Source organism: Barbus barbus, assembly GCF_936440315.1.
Source record: "Barbus barbus genome assembly, chromosome: 18".
NCBI classification, from domain to species: domain Eukaryota; kingdom Metazoa; phylum Chordata; class Actinopteri; order Cypriniformes; family Cyprinidae; genus Barbus; species Barbus barbus.
Genome location: NC_136746.1, coordinates 7,746,553 through 7,764,392, shown reverse-complemented (window position 1 = coordinate 7,764,392; position 17,840 = coordinate 7,746,553). Strand labels below are relative to the sequence as shown.

Sequence of the window (17,840 nt, the reverse complement as noted above, 5' to 3'; positions counted from 1 at the left end):
TCTTTTGGGCAAATATTCTGTGGACTGATGAGACAAAAGTTTAACTTTTTGGAAGGTGTGTGTCCCGTTACATCTGGCATATAACTACCACAGCATTTTATAAAAAGAACATCATACCAACAGTCAAACATGGTGGTGGTAGTGTGATGGTCTGAGGCTGCTTTGCAGCTTCAGGACCTGGATGACTTGCCATAATTCTGCACTCTATCAGAAAATCCTGAAGGAGAATGTCCTTGCTGATGAAACATCAGTTTGTGACCTCAAGCACACTTAGGTTATGCAGCAGGACAATGATCACACACCAGCAAGTCCACCTCTGAATGGCTCAAGAAAAAAAAAATAAGGTTTGGAGTGGCCAAATCAAAGTCCATACTTCAATCCGATTGAGATGCCGTGGCATGACCTTAAACAGTCCATTCATGCTTGAAAACCCTCCAATGTGGCTGAATTAAAACAATTATGCAAAGAAGAGTGGGCCAAAATTCATCCACAGTGATATGAAAGACTCATTGCCAGTTATCGCAAATGCTTGATTGCAGCTGTTGCTGCAAAGGGTGGCACAACTAGTTATTCGATTTTTAGACTACTTTTTCACATAGTGCCAGGCAGGTTTGGACAGCTTTAGACAGCTTTTTTCCCTTAATAGATTAAATCATTATTTCAAAACTGCATTTTATATTTACTCAGGTTATCTTAGTGTAATATAAAAATTTGTTTGATGATCTGAATCATTCAAGTGTGAAAAATATGCCAAAAAACAAAACAAAACAAAAAATAGCCAACACTTTTTCACACCACTGTATGTGTCAACCATTGGCCCATTTGTGTCTAGTTTTATTCCTCTTAAGAACATTTAGTTGAAACATCTTGCTGACATCTCTTGAGCTTTGAAAGAGCAACTTCTGAGCCATTAAATGTTACACTGGACTGTAAGAACAGATCTCCGGCCCATATTGGGTTTTTTGACCAACCAGTCGAGAACCGCTGGTCTACATGCCTTTGTTGTGTGTGGTGCTGAGAGAAGAGAGGAATGAGAGCAGGGTGTGAGGAGTGGACAGTCACGGCAGTTAGAGCACTCATCAAGACGGCATTTATAATTTGCCAAAGGACGTGCATTCACACAAATCCATGCACACATTTACATTAACATTACAACACACTACAGTGGCTCTGTTCCAAAATTTAGTGAGTTGCCATGCTGTCTATTGTCTACATAGGCAGTTGTCTCGAAGGCATCCTAACTGAAATGGATCCTCACATGTGACCGGTTTGAAACACTCTACATCGGTAGCAACTCTGTGCAAAATATATATAGTGCCAACTCTATTCACAATTGCATTTTATAGTTTGATGTTTGCAAGTCCACACATGGTAGCATATTAAACATTAAAGTCAATATAAACCAGAAGTTATGACCAACTTTACTTTAGTATTGTGATGTATTTCTGAATATTTCAGAGTTTTCTTCTCTGGATTAACCATCTGTTATAACTGTGCAGGGCTGCGTTTCCCAAAAGTTACTATGGTCGCAAGTTCTGGCATTATCAACAGAATAATTCAGTTCAACAAAACTTGCGCCCATAATTGGATACCAATGTGTTTGGGAAATGCACCCCTGATTAATTGATCACCAGAAGGCTAGTATTGTGCACTAACCAAGTGTGCCTCACAAGTCCTAAAAAAGTGAAGCAAAAACATTTTGATTGCTGCAGTATAGGTCATAAACCCTGCCCACTCCATGTAAAAGAATGGGACATGAGCCAAACTAAAAAAATCTAATTGTACTTTAAAGGGATATTTCACCCAAAAATTTAAATAATTTGGATGAAATCCGAGAGCTTTCAGACCCTTAGACAGCAAGGGTAATGAAACTTTCAAAGTCCAGAAAGGTACCAAAAACATTATCAGAACATTCCATGTGACTCCAGTGGTTCAACCATAATGACTTGATTCGACAAGTTCTTCTCTTCAACGTCAGTTAAGGACATATGTTCACCAGGGCACAATGCATCTTCCTCTGCTTATAAACAATGCACGGGCGAATCCAGGTATACGTCAGCAGCACGACACGTTTGACAATGTTTTTGGTACGTTTCTGGACTTTGAAAGTTTCATGACCCTTGCTGTCTATGGGAGTGTCTGCCAGCTCTCGATTTCATCCAAACTATCTTCATTTGTGTTCCGAAGATGAACGAAGGTCTCACAGGTTTGGAACAGCATAAGGGTAATTAATAACAGAATTTAAATTTTTGGGTGAACTATCCCTTTTAAATAAAATTTTCCCTCAAATAAAGTGAAAGTGACAAACCCGCAACCTTGACTGCCATGACTTCCCCGTGGTCTAAATGGGCAAAAAATAAATGGTTTGCATCATTTTAGAGGGTTCTTAACACACCAATCTATGTTCAAGTGTTCGCTTTTTCAAATAACTTAATGTCATGATTGTGAGCTTGTGATCGGGTCTGTGGGAGTTTGGATGGGACTTTGACACCCTGGCTCCAGCTGATAATCACTGCTGCACAGACTTGGGCTCCAAATGATCCACTTCTGTGCAGACTCTGGCTCCAAATGAACCACTTCTGCACAGACTCGGGCTCTAAATGAACAACTTCTGCACAGACTCGGGCTCCAAATGAATCACTTCTGTGCAGAATCGGGCTCTAAATGAACAACTTCTGCGCAGACTCAGGCTCTAAATGAATCACTTCTGCGCAGACTCGGGCTACTGCTAAATGAACAAATGTAAATTAACGATTTGAAATCAAAAAAAGCTACTTGATGTATAATGTACTGAGCTGTCCTACACATATGGTGGTACACTGGTTGTGGTTGCGGAGAGACCGCCCCACATGATTGTAAAGCGCTTTGGGTGTACAGCAATACACAATAAAAGCAATATATAAATGCATCATTCATTCATTCATTCATTCAGATGTGACACTGGACCACAAAACCAGTCATAAATTGTACGGGTATATTTGTAGCAATAGCCAAAAACACATTGTATGGGTCAAAATGATTGATTTTTCCATTATGCCAAAAATCATTAGGATATTAAGTAAAGATCATGTTCCATGAAGATATTTTGTAAATTTCCTACTATAAATATATCAAAATTAAATGTTTTATTAGGAATATGCATTGCTAAGAACTTAATTTGTACAATTATAAAGGCAATTTTCTCAACATTTTGACTTTTTTGCACCCTCAGATTCCAGATTTCTCAAAAATGGAAAGCTGATTTATTGCTGATGTATAAATCTAAAGTAAAAAAAAACTGACCCTTAAGACTGGTTTTGTGGTCTAGGGTCACAGAGCGACACTGTGCAACATTACCTGTCCATGTGCTCTGACTGGTCATAATGAAGGCCCGGCATTGGGCATGGCTCTCACACACGTCAATAGCTTCATCGACGCTGAAGACTGACAGCAGGCATCCGTCATGCTGATAGGACGGCCAGCAGCGGTAGTTTTCCGCTGCTATCGAGGCATCTGACACACGTTTATACTCTGTCAAAAGAGAAAAAGTAGAATTCGATCTGGGAAAAGATATCTTTGAATAATGAAGTAATGAAGATTCTAATGAAGACTAAATAAATTAATATAGTTATAAATAGTTGTTATTTATGAGAAATACCTTTTGTTCTTTTATTTTATTATTGCATTGCATTGCATTGCTACTCTTCTGAAGTAAATCTTTCATGTTCAATGTTTTCTAGCCAAACTGACAGCCCCACGACAGCACTGACACACACTGCTCAATAAATCAAATGCATAACAACTGTCCAAGAAAAGCATAGTGTCTTTGTGTGTAGGAGGTTAACCCACTGTGAAACAATCTCCGTCATTGTGTTAACACAGGGGGCTGTCTTGTTCTTTGACGAGGGGAGTCTTCAGGCTGTTGTTAATCAGAGTTTGGCATGTGTCTTCTGATTCTGCCTTATCTTTTGCTTCCTCGGTAACTCACTCATACACACTTTAAAAGCCACTCGACATGACCCCGACTGCAATAAATGCCTCTGTCACAGTTAGAGGGAGGCCAAGAGAAAGAGGGAAGCAGATAAAAAAAGAGAAAGGCAGGTAAATAGAGGGCGATGTGAGGAGTGACGACCAAAAGAAAACTAAACTAACAATGTCCCTCCCATCTGTCCCACCCACACATTAATCTACCCCGTCACTCTCGTTCCGTCACTTATCACAGCGCTGTCAGGTCTTCAACAGTACATCACTGACCTAAAGAAACAAATCCTGCTTTGAAACCCAGATAATGTTTCCAAAAAAAAAAACTCTACTTACTGCGATACAGTACAATTGTGTTCTCTTCTTACCATAATGTATCTGGACAGTTTACTTGTAAGTTTAATTTAATTTAATTTAATTAAATTTTTTTTAGTTATTTAATTCCTATTATTTTTAATGGTGATTCTCATTTGATTATCTTTACTGAAATACAGTATTTTATTTTTAAACTGTTTTATTTAAATTAGCATAAATGCAATAAAACACAGCAAAGAACAAAAAAATACAGCAAAATAAAAAAATAAAAAAATAGTACCATGATGTAAATGTTCTTTAATTTAAATAACTATATTATTATATATTATTAACATATTAGAATTATTCGAATTATATAATTATATAAATATAATATTATATAGGCTCTAGGTTCTTTGTGACCATACAGAGGATAAATGGTTGAAGAATGGATAATATTATATAACATACTATTTAAATACTGTTATTAAAATAATTTTAATAAATATTGTGAAATAATGTTATATAATTATAATAATAATAATAATCAAATATATATATATTTTTTTTTTTTTTTTTTTTTTTTTATTATGTAATATCATTATATCATTACAATAAGGACAATGCCAGTTTTTAAGTTATGGTAATAAGGATATATTTCATTTTTATGATTATATTGTTGCGGTATATTAAGTCACCTTTATTTATATAGCACTTTTAACAATACAGATTGTGTCAAAACAGTATCAAATTGGAGGATAGAGTGTCAGTAATGTATAATAATAAGATGAAACACTCAATTTTCAGTTAAAGGCATTTCATTATTGAATTCAGTGATGTCATTGTCCAGCTCAGTTTAGTTTAAATAGTATCTGTGAAATCAAATTGACGATAATCGCTAGAAATTAAGTGTCCCCAACAGAGGCTTGCTCAGTTATTAATGCCTCCATAGTTCCTATCAGCATGTCCTGAAAAGTAATTTGTCTGTCCACACTAAACATAAAAATACTGTGTCACAATCATAACCAATATGTGCATATTACATAATATAAAGCAGAACTTGCGAACAAAATGAGATTTCACTATAGATGGGGTTTAAAGAGACAATTGCCCATTATAATGTCACGTCTGGTTATGAAACAGTATGATATTAAACTAAAGTGGTCAGTAGAGTCATGAGTTCAGTACACATCAAGAGTAACAAGAGTAAATGAGAAGAGAAGTGTGAGGAACAGACCACTGTAACGCTGCCAACATTCTCCTCACAGCAGCTATGATGGCCAGACCTTTAATGTGTCTTTTTTGTCATAAAAAGCGCAGCTGTCTGTTTCTCATCTTGGTCATGTTGTATCAAGTCAACATTACAAGATGTGATTCACATTAACACAACATTGTGTTTGTAATACTGAATGTATGACATTACATTACTGAAAAGGGGCAGCTGTTCTCTCTCAGATGAACGAAAGAATATATGTCGCAGCCCGTATGAATTCAACAGCTGCGAGCAGCTCAGTTTGATGAAAACGGGCGAGTAGGAACAATCTGAAAAGTGTGTGTGGAAGGGGCACATGATACAGAAAAACAAATATTCAAAACAGGACATGCCGTTCGCGCTTAACTGATTTGCTGAAAGGCAGACTTTGGTAAAAAGTCACTAAACATGGTTACATTTCTGAGAACTGAACCAAAACTGAACTGGCTTGAGTGAAATAAGGAGACTATTGTCTTTTACAGCAGAATCTGAATTCCTTCCATATTTGATTTTCCATAATTGATTCTGCTGTGAAACTGCTTTGACACAGTCTGTATCGTATAAAGCACTACAGAAATAAAAGCAAATTGAATTTCACCAATATCATTTTAAGGAGACCTATTATGCGCCTTTTTACAAGATGTAATATACGTCTCAGGTGTCCCCAGAATGTGTCTGTGAAGTTTCAGCTCAAAATACCCCACAGATCATTTATTACAGTATATCATTTTGAAACTGTCTATTTTGAGCGAAAGCAGAATCACGCTGTTTTCGTGCATGTCTCTTTAAATGCAAATCAGCTGCTGCTCCCCGCCAACTTTTCTAGAATAGGGCTGTGCCTTTACACCTCGTACCCCAGATACTCAGCTAAAAAACATCTGTTTGGTTTTGATTATCATGTCTATCGTGCTGAAATTATGCATTTCAAACCATATTATTAAACCCCATATAAACTTCTGATATAACTTCTGAGCGCATATATCCGAGGCACGCACACAGAAATCATCAGTTCTCTTTCTTGTCTTATTGAGCTTAAACTGTCAAATACACACAGGTTTATGTTTACAACACACATGAGTTACAAAAACAGTCTTCATGTCTGTGAAGGTAAAAAGCTGGAAAGAATTTGCATGTTTATATTAGATCTGTGTGGCAGCAGTGTAATATACAGTAAATAAATCAATAAATCCACTGCTTTCTTGTCTCCAAGGCTGGGACTCTAAACAATGTTCTGTGTTCATCTGTGCCAACGACAGAACCATTAGCATGTTTTGCTCAAACTTTTGCCATAACGTTAGAACTGTTGTCACTTGCGAAAACATAATCGCAGTGCTGTGGGTGGAAACATGCAGATTAAGGGGTGGTAATATTATAATAAGATTCCCTTTCTATGTCACGGGGGAAGCAAAATCTGAGTGGCCTGTTTTTTCACAAGCTTGCAGAGAAAGGCTTACCAAAAAAAATGTAGGGTTCTTTTGGTTCCATGTTTTCTGGGTTGGTAGCTACACCAGGGATATGATTATTGCACTTAAACTTAAAAAAGCCAGATATTTCACCTTTAAGTAGTCAGCATGGTCTGCATTATTGTGTTTAAAGGAACTTCACTTGTCTTTAAAGTATATGAACGCAGCCCTTCGCTAGCACATCGTGACAAGACCCAGCAAGCAAACCTGCATTACATACTCATCTACTATCATCAAACTGAGTTGTTGACAGGACTTTGTGTGACGTTCCTCTTTTTCACGCTAATGCACCATTAATATGATCGTTAAAGACCATTCAAGGATGGCTTTGATTACATGCCAACCGCCGTTCATCCCCGCTGAAATACGCCAGTCTGCGTTTTCACAATCCATATGCTGCTCTTTTACAGTGTGCAGTTTAGAAGTGGAATGGCGATGGATACATTATCATGGACCACATGCTTTTGGCAAAAATGCTGACAATGTGGTCATGTATTTGTATGCTTTTGCGAAAAACGATCCCAGGGTAGTCCACTTTGTGGACAGGATATATCAGTTGGAGAGCGGTCAATATGGCATTACTGCATTGCTGGCTCTGGAAAGCATCTCAAATGGTTCGTAGAGTTTTTCTTGGTGTTTAATGCTCTCCGAGAAGGATGTTATGTAAACTCAAGACCTCATTCACAGGACTGTGACAATGGGTCTGATAAAAGGAGAACAGCCTTTAAAAGACACAAGTTAACTGTGCACTACAAATGTCTCGACTACTAGGCTATAAATGTCGGAATCTCTGAGTCTCTGAATTTTCCCTCTCTGGCTCTTCAGGGATATGGCTGGATGGGCTTTACTGACGTGATTCACTATATATCTTCGGCTCTGAATGAAGGTCACTGGGCAAGCTGCCCTCGATGAGGTCTTTCTGATGAGTGAGCGTGGTGGGATAGAGGAGAGCGAGGGCCGCACGTGGCAACTAAGTGGAGCTAGAAGCCAGTAAATAAGTGCAACCATTAGACTCTTTATTGCCCTAATTAATGCTTTATGGAGCTCTTGCTTTCAATGAATGTTCCTGTAGACGCAGGAGAAATGAGAGAGAAGGTGATGTAGTGGGCCAGAGGCATGCTGGGCTTTTAATGTGTGTCGTGATGGAGTGAATTCCGCAGGGAAGCCTCATCTGTATCCAGACAACACCAAGCGCTGCAGAGAAGTGTCCGGTCTATATACTGCACACTGGACTAGACAAAAGATTATGAAGGCCTGTTCACATGCAGTGTGAGAAAATGCATGAATATTAAAGGTCAACCAATGTGAGTTATTTAATGGCTGATGCCAAAACCAATAACTAGAGCGAAGAATGGCTGATATAATTTTTGATGTTTTAATATAATCATTGCTGTTGATATTTTTTACCGTCCGTTTGAATATATGACATTAACTAACTGCATGATATGCACATCAACTTGACATAGTCACCACTGATAAGCTACTCCTAAATATAATGTAGAAACCTTAAATTGATTTGCATCCTGAAATATGCTATACAAATAAAAAACAATTTTTAAAGTCTCTAATACTCACCAAGGCTGTATTTATTTGATCAAATACAGTAAAAACAGTGATAATGTGAAATATTATTACCATTTAGAATAATTGTTTTCCTTTCTTTTTTTACTGCAGTCTTTAGTGTCCACAAAAACATTTCTTAATTTATTTTTATTTTATTATTTTATTATTTATAGATTTTTTTGTTTTTAGGAAACCATGATACGTTTTCTTGTTTCAGTATTATTTGATAAATAGAAAGTTAAAAAAACATTTATTTGACATAACATATAAATATTGTATTATTTATACATATCAATTTAGTGCATCTTTGTTAAAAATATATTAATTTATAAAAATAAAATCATACAGACTTTTGAAAGTTACTTATGAGTGTATTTTACACATTTACTTAAAACTGAGCACATCTAAATAGCCAAATATCATAACATGCTGCATTTAATTGCAATTTATTGTTTTATTGATCTGTGCTCTTGTTTTTAAATATGCGCTATAAAGGTGGCTTTGTATTGTGTTGTACTGTTGTCAATCAGCACAATTGTTATTGTAACATCACTATTAGTTATTTTCATTTTGTTTTTCCATTTCAGAACTATTAATATGAAGTTTGATACTGAATGCTAACCATTCTCATAAAATAGTACTGAATGGCTTTTCATTAATAAAAAAAAAAAATGAAGTGGTCTACAAAGAAATTATGGAATTACAGCATTTTTCAAACTTGGTATGAAGCAGGATTTTTCTTAATGCAGTACAGTGCTCTTTAATTTGAATTTCTATAGACGGCAAAGAAAGGGACCAATGAGAGAGGAAAGAGTTAAATGGCTCTGGAGAAGATGGCCCTCACTTGCTTTAAGCTCTCATCAGTCAACAAGTTTGTCTGCTATAGACTGCCAATGAAGCATAGAGAAGAGCAGGAGAGATAGCAAAGAAAGAAAAACAGAATAGGGACAAGATGGTAAAAACAGGGGTGGAGCGAGTAGGAGAGAGGCTGAGGTGTTTTTCTCAGTGCTGAGATGGCTGTTTTGTCCGTCAAGCCTATGAGCAGCCCCTCTGCTCACCAGTTATATAAACTCTAATCTTCTAAATCTCTTCTCATTTGTCCTTACATGCACACACAAAATCCCCCTCTCTCTCTCTCCATGCTGACTGAACAACTGTTTAAGACTGGGAAGATTTGAGGAAACCCATTCAATGCCAGGACTGCTGCTGTCTCGCCATTTCAGAATGATTGTACTGTATTTACGACATGAGCAGATGAACACCACCACAATTACAAGTGGGAAACAGAGGATTTTCTTTGTGTCTGGCTCTTTGAGTTTTGTGCATGTCAATTAAAGAATTGCAAAAGAAGAAAATTGGTATTGGTCATATCATTGTAAAAAATTACTTTCTTTCATAGCATGTTTATCCTGTTTTCATGTTTACATGAGAAGCAAAATTCCTTAAGATATTTATTTAGTCTTGTTTTCTGAAAATGTAGCAAATATATTATTTTTTTTGCTTATAAAAAATACATTTGCCAATGAAGTGAGAAACATAAGCTTGTTTTCTTACCCCATTTAAGACACTTTTTCTCGTTTAAAGTAAAATCATTTTCTATATATATATATTAGGTCTTTTTTTCTATTTTCTATATATATATATATATATATATATATATATATATATATATATATATATATATATATATATATATATATATATATATATATATAGAAAATAGAAAAAAAGACCTAAATGTATTTTTTTCTCCTCAAGTAAAATATCCCAATATTTTTACGGGACAACAATTTTTAAAAAACATTTTTGTAGTATATTTAAGTTTTCTGAATGTTGACTGCTCTTAACTTGATCTGAAAACCTTTTTGCTGACTTTTCATGTAAATCTACATCTCTTTGTAAGAAACGCACAAAAGGCTGATCCAAATAACTCTCACAGATAGTATTTTTAGTAGATTTTGTTGTTACCACATGATGCTTAGAAAAAAAGAAAATCAAACATGTTAAAACAAAAAAAGTAATTTTACAAATTAAATGAAAATTGCATCTCAGTATTAACTGAAATCTGTTTAGTATATAGTAAGCATTTCTCTCAACTCTGTCTGCAATTTTGGATTAAAAAATGTGTTCATTGCAGTGCATTCTGGGTTTGCTGAATCTGTGAAGAACATATGTGATGCTGCCAAGTCTTAAAGTCTTAAAAGGCAGCATAATTTTCCTGCCGACCAGAGTAAGAACTGTGTATGAGACTGTCTTTCTGAATGAGCATCTGAGCTGTCATTAAGTGTGTCCATGTAATGTCAAAGGTCAAGGTATACTGGTATCTGTTCAGGTTACTCACCTGTTTTGTGTGTCTGTGTGTTATTCTTGAGGTAATGTCCGTTCCTGTAGATATCCAGCACTTTTTCAAGGTGAAGCAGAGTTTCGTCTGTGCCCCATATCAGCTCCCCTGAAACGCATTCATACAGCATAAACAACTAATAACGGTTTACATTTTGTCATTAAGAAAACATCCTCCATAATGATGCTGAAGTGGGAGTTTTGTGACACTGGGAGAGAAAGATAGGATCAAGGCCAGGCCACCCACGCTACCCGCGGCTTCACGGACTGTTGTGTCCCAGAAAAACAGATTTCAAACGCTATCTGACATGCCATTATACTGACGAACATGACGATAGTGCACATGAGGAAATGAATTAAGGGCAGAGACAAAAGGCATCTTGGAGAAATGTTTGGATGAAGAGGAGGAATGTTTGTAGAGGATGTTTGAGCAAACAAAAAAAAAGCATTGCTTCACGCTTACTTTTTTTCCCATGCAGCACATGAAAGTTGAAAAATGGGATGAAATGAAAATGCATCAAATAATATGCGTTATTCCTTAATAAACACATATTAAAGGAGACATGTCCATGCAAATAAAGTACACCAAGTACAAAATTTACACTAGGTTTTTAAATATTTATGCTTCAACTGCCTTTAATAATTAAGTAAATAGTTATAGATCTACTTTAAACTACATAAACACTAGAAAGAAAGATAGAGAGAGAGAATAATACGTTTTAAATAATGTGCTTAGTCTTTCTTTTTACAGTTTGCATGGAATTAATTAGCAGATAGTTTATTGTGTAACAAACATACTAATAATAACTAGGAAAATAAAAACATCTTTATGCATGCATAATGTAGGACTAATTATAAGCAAACCCAAAATACTGTGAAATTGGTCAGAATTAATTAACAGTAAATAAAAAAAGAAATTGTTGCGCAGATTTAAAGATGTTTGTTATATATCATTCAAGATATTTAAGACTTTTTAATGACATAAAATTTTATAAAACTGGAAAAAAAAATTTGTTGACTTTTTAATGACCTGCAGAGACTTTTATTAATACATATATATTATAAATACTTACATATTATATACATTATAAATACATTTTACAGTTCACACAAATGTATTTATAGTTTGAATGCAAATTAAAGGCTAGCACTGTCGAGCCCTGAAGTTAAACAAGCTTCAGGTGGTACTGTATGTGGGTTTGCATGGTTTCTAGCTTGTCCAAGCTAGTCATTTATGGTCATTAGTTGGTCCAAGCTGGCTTAAGCCCGGTACACACCAAGCCGACACCGATGAACTAGTGTCGACGAAATCAGACTGCGGGGTCGGCTCACGTCGGGAGCGTCTGGGTCCAAAGTTGCCCTGACACACCAAGCCCACGCTCGACACCCGACGGCCAAGTAACTTCTGCGCCTTTCTCACGCACTGGTTCGCCAGCTGAACAGCCAATCAGAATGATCAGACGGCCCGACTGACCGACGAGCTCCGACGCGATTCAACATGTCGAATCAGCCGAAACAAAGCCGACGAGGACCAACTTCAGCCGACGGCGCGGAACACACTGAGAAAACTTAGTCGGCCGACGAACAAAAACTGCCTGACGGCCAACCGTCGGCTTGGTGTGTACCAGGCTTTAGATGGCTGATCAGTTGAACTACCATCTGCTGGATCTAGTTTTGACTGTTAGGGCTGATAGACCACCTTAGACCAGTTACTAAAGCCAGCTTAAGCTGATATGACCCACTTTTTCCAGCAGAGATAAGAGCAGATCTAAATTAAATCACACTCACCTGTAGAGTTGACGATTTTGTCGAGGTGGGGTCTCAGTGCTGAGGGGGCACTGTGAGGTAACAAGTAGGTGAAGAAAAATCTGGAAAAATGGAAAAAAAAATTTTTCAACATCTCACAAATAAAGCACAAGTTGGCACAGATTTCAGGTTGTGAACGCACACCTGTAAGCGTTGTAGAGGTTTCTCTTTTCGTTGATACCCTCGCAGCGGCCCTTGTGGCAGGGGAGGGTGAAGTTGCGCGCAGGGAACTCCATGAGACAGTCTGAAGGAGAAGATGGGGAGCAAGGCGTCTCCTCAACACTGGCGTCGTCCAGGTCGGTCACTTTCAACACTCCCCCGACCAGGACGAACTGTCGTGGCCTGAAGTCCAGCAGGGTGACGGACCCCAGTGGGGAATGGCCCAAATAATGCAGCAGCCTCATCAGACTCAGACAGATCTGCAGAGACACGCAATAATGTCAATATGGAAAGCAATCTATTGTTTTGTATTATGGAATGTATTATGGAGAGTTTATAATAACCCTAACCCACACATGACATGCAAGGGGAAAAAAACAGCCACAATTTAATTAAAATGAGGCAACAAATTCGTATAATGTGGCCGCTATTTAAACACAAGTACATAAGTTGTGGGAAAACAAATCTCATTTGTGGCCATAATAACTTATTTTTACTTTGACATATCATGTGCGGGGACGTGTATAAAAAGTATAAATGCACAAATATTACAATTATTGCAGATATCGATAAGCCAATAATTATTTTCATGTTATGCACAATAAGGCCAATGGAAATGTTCTATATTATTATATCTAAATAAATATAAAATTGAGCAGTAAAATCTAAAAGCATTTTAAATTCTAAAGGTAAATTTAGGCATCACAACATTATAATATACAGTATAAAAAAATGTATATTCATTTTAAGATTTGCTAAAGATTACAGTCCATTTAACAAAGTTATCGAATTATTAATGTAAATGCTAAGTGACTGTTAGATGATAGAAAATGCAACCTAAATAAAAAAAATAAAAAAAATCATAAATCATAAATAAAGTATTGACCAACACTGATAAATGGAAAAATCTTTCAAATAAGTGAATAACTAATAAGAGAAATACATTAATTCTGTACCTTATGTCATCACTGGCCAAAGTAACGGTCACAAGTTATTTACATTTAATTTAGTTTTAGTACAAGGTATTACATATAAATAATTTAACATATATTATATATATATATATATTCATCTTTATATGTAAATTAAAATATTGCACATCATACATAAATACAATTTTTGGTCACACTTTAATTTAAGGTCCAATTGTCGCTATTAACAAACCATTAACTATGGCTTTTGATTTAATAAACTCCTAATTTGCTGCTTATTAATAGTTAGTAAGGTAGTTGTTAATTTTAGGTATTGGGTAGGATTAGGGATGTAGAATATGGTCATGCAGAATATATGCTTCAAAACGTACTAATAAACAGCCAATATGTTAATAATAAGCATGCTAATAAGCAACTAGTTAATAGTGAGAATTGGTCCCTACACTAAAGTGTTACCACATTTTTCATTTCAGATGAACAGAGAAAATGTTGCATCTAGAATTGTGGTGCTGTGTAACAAAAACAGAAACAGGGTTCCCATCAACCGATTGTAAGCCACTGCATTGGACGCTAATAAATTGGTGCTGTTTTTTGAGAACTGTACCTAGTGGGGACATTTTACCCGCCTCTAACTGGTTCCTGGTTTGGGATCACCAGGTTTACCCTGTCAAAATGGGCAAAACTGCGACTGCCTTCAGGGACTTGAAGCACCCCCTTGCATGACCCATGAAGCCACTTGAGTGGGAGAGGCCCGTTGTGCAGTGCATGTCTGCGAGCCCACAAGTGTGTTGCTTGAGGATTAGCCCTCTTATTGTGTGTGAGGGTACGAGGACCGAAGCTGAAGCTCTGGCAGCTGGTGTCACCTCGCATTCAAGCGACACCTACATCAACCACGTTCTTAAGGACAGAGTTCAGAGGATTAGATGGTCACGGGGAAAGAAGAGGAGGATGGAGACGCAAAGGAGTGAACGCAACCGAAAGAAGGAGAGGAGAACATAAAAGAGAAGCAAACAGAGAGGAGATGAGGGGGTGGAGGAGACACAGCCCATGCCTTTCACAACAGACAAAAGCTGCTTTTAATACACTCCGGATTAGCAACTACTGGGAAAGGTCAGCCCCCTCACACTGTGTGACTGCGTGCGGGTTTCTGTCTTGCTGAACGTGGGGGAGATTTGGTAAAACCATTGAGAAAGCCATTGTAAGGGAGGCGAGGCCGTCTAAAATACCCCAACAGATTTGGTTTCCTCAAAAATGCACCAAGCTTTTCTTTTTTTTTTTTCATCCGTACACCAATGCAAGCGTGTGAACGTTTGCTTGTTTGTCACGTATTTGGCTGAGCTGGTGTGTGAACGGGTGTGTCGTCGCTCCCGGGCCCATGTTGTCTAGAGGGCATAAAAGCCTTCGTCAGTGTGCAGAGGAAATGACTTTGGACCTAAATGAGCTGTTTGGAAATCAATGGATTCGACGGTCTCCCCAGAGTCTATTAGTGCCTCATACGCAATTCAAATGTTGCTAAAGCATTGCTGGGGTGTTTCTGCTTTGTTCCACATGCACACAGAGAAAAAGAGCCCAGCAGCGCACTGGGAGTGTGTCTGTAGAGGACAGTCTTAAAGAGACAGGACGCATTAGCATTTATAAACACATGTGCAATAAATGTAACTACTTGGTTTTGTTCAGACAGGCAGAAAATCTGATTTTGGGGGTGGATCTGTCTCAAATCCGTTTACTCAAATCCATTGTTAGGAGTCTGAACAGCAAAGAAATGCAGGAAATCTCAAAATTTGCAAATCCGATTATTGATATTTGGAAATGCTTCAGTCTGAAATGTCACTTTGGAATTCAAAAGCTTTTAATTTGGGACGCAACACTTATGCAACCTCACACACACAATGTGCCGTAGTGTTTACACATTTTTGCTCTCCCGTACCCACATAGCGAACTGTGTCCCATTCAATAAATAGTAAATAGGGAATGAGTGAATTAGTGAGTGATTTCAGATACAGCATATGATTGAATGTCTAAAATACATTAACGTCTCTCATATTGATTTTGCAGAAGCAAGAGAAGAGGAAACATTTTCAGTTTCTCATTTTCCACACTGACAAATGAGAACTTATTATAGGCTCATTCGTCATTATTAGAAAGTCTCTTGGTATTGTGTTCACATCTACATCTTTATTATGACCTCCAGTGTAGATAGTATGGATACTGAATACATTATTTAAAGGGATAGTTCACCCAAAAATGAAAATTACATTCTACATTCTCATATCGTGTCAAAAAACTGCACTTTTTTTTTTTTTTTTCAAAGGATTGACTGAAATAAATCAGAACTATACCTGATGGAACAATTCACACACACACACACACACACACACACAGCTAGTAGGCTACTTTCTCACATTATATAAAGGAATTCATAAAATGTCTAAAAATAGAAAGATTAGAAAGGAGAAGGCCAGGCAATCAAAACCATTAGAAAATCAACAGCAGGGACAGAAAGACACTTGTCTTATTCTCATTAAAAGGGTTTCATTGTTCTAGACTGGAAATTCATTCAGTATCACTGAAATATCACTCTGAAATATGAGCCTGATAAATATATTTAGCAGAATACTATGGTAGCTATGAGTTATGGAAATGGAAAGGCTGCCACAGACGGGAATTGGTAATGCTGAAAGTCTATTGAAACTAAAAGCAGAGTGATGAATTGTTCTGCTGAACTGAGCAGCGCTGTGCTGACATGTAGACGAGTGTACTGCGTTCCCTATCAAAGCATGAATGTTTACTGAGCGCCTTCGCTTTTGTGCAGCGAGTGAGTTGATCTGTGTTTGTGAATCAGTGTTTGGGGGTGTAAGTGTGTGACAGGCCAGTAAAATACACTTCTAGGGATGGCTTTAGCTTTAGTCTCTATTAGCTTGTAATCACATAATCTGAACATATTAATTCTATATAAATACATTTAAATGACAAACATATTACACACCTCTCATTTAAAGATCATGTTGACAGATTATCATGTCTTTTTTAATGTACATTCATGTCAACAGCTGTCTGTTATCAGAGGAAGGGCTCATTGGGACTTCATTCAGTTTAATCCTCGGCACACAGGAAGTCATAGCAAATCATTATGGGAGGTTGCCACAGCGATAGCGATCAGACGGGTCTATCAGGCAAGCTCAAAAAGAGCAGAGTGCGGGACGTCCCACACAGCCAGCTCTCTAGAAGAGCTGCATCAGACAGGCTTTACTCTGTGTGCTCTACCAGCATGGACCCTTTTTTTGTAAGTGTTTCATTATAGAGAAACACTGCTGAAGGAATTATTAGGGGCAGAGAGAGGAGGATATGTCACATTTATTACTCACATGAGCACTGGGTAGGAGGCAAAAGCATGAACCGCTGTCCCATGGCTTCACAGAAAACATAGTTAGAGGTTGGCTGACTGGGTTGAAGTCATTAAAAATGTTTATAAAGTGCATTATGAAATGGTAGTAATTTTATGAAATGAATGTAATTTGGTTCCTCTGTTTGTTTATTTGTGGTAAATGAGCTGTATCTTCGGGCCTCTCCCAATCTATTCATCTTTCTCAAATAATGTATAATAAGTGGGGTCCAAATGTAATGTTTTCCCGCCACAGATTATATTATCAGTATAATGTCCATGAAAAGTAGAAAAATCAACATGATGTTTTTTTTCTTCAAAATTCTAAAACATTCTATTTATTTCTACATAAATAAAATAAATAAATAAATAAGATTTTCAATGTGGCTTCAGACATTGGGGCCCCAATGTATATAATACAATGTCATAAATAAACGTCATAAAAGCTGTTGTTTTTTTCTTCAATAATTCAAAAATTCTAAATGAAAACTTTTGAAACGTTTTTTAAATCAATCTATCATTCAATCGATCAATCGGATTTTTAGTATGGTTTCAGACTTTTGGGCCACATTGTATATAATTATTTACAATATCATAAATAATCTCAAATTCTCAATAAGCTTTCATTTATACATAAGTTGAATGTAGAAAAAAAATTAAATTGTTAAATTGAAAAATTATTATCAAGG

General features: G+C 36.8%; 1 protein-coding gene across 1 annotated transcript in view; it reads right to left on the bottom strand.

The window, feature by feature from the left end:
* LOC306884682 (extracellular tyrosine-protein kinase PKDCC-like) overlaps positions 1-17,840 on the bottom strand; it is a 37,421-nt gene that overhangs the window by 2,748 nt on the left and 16,833 nt on the right. Inside the window, exons 3-6 of the mRNA XM_079440782.1 lie at positions 12,823-13,097; positions 12,661-12,740; positions 10,874-10,981; positions 3,337-3,510 (exon numbers count right to left, since the gene is read on the bottom strand). Coding sequence (XP_079296908.1) covers positions 3,337-3,510; positions 10,874-10,981; positions 12,661-12,740; positions 12,823-13,097 — 637 coding nt within the window. The remainder of the gene's footprint in view (positions 1-3,336; positions 3,511-10,873; positions 10,982-12,660; positions 12,741-12,822; positions 13,098-17,840) is intronic.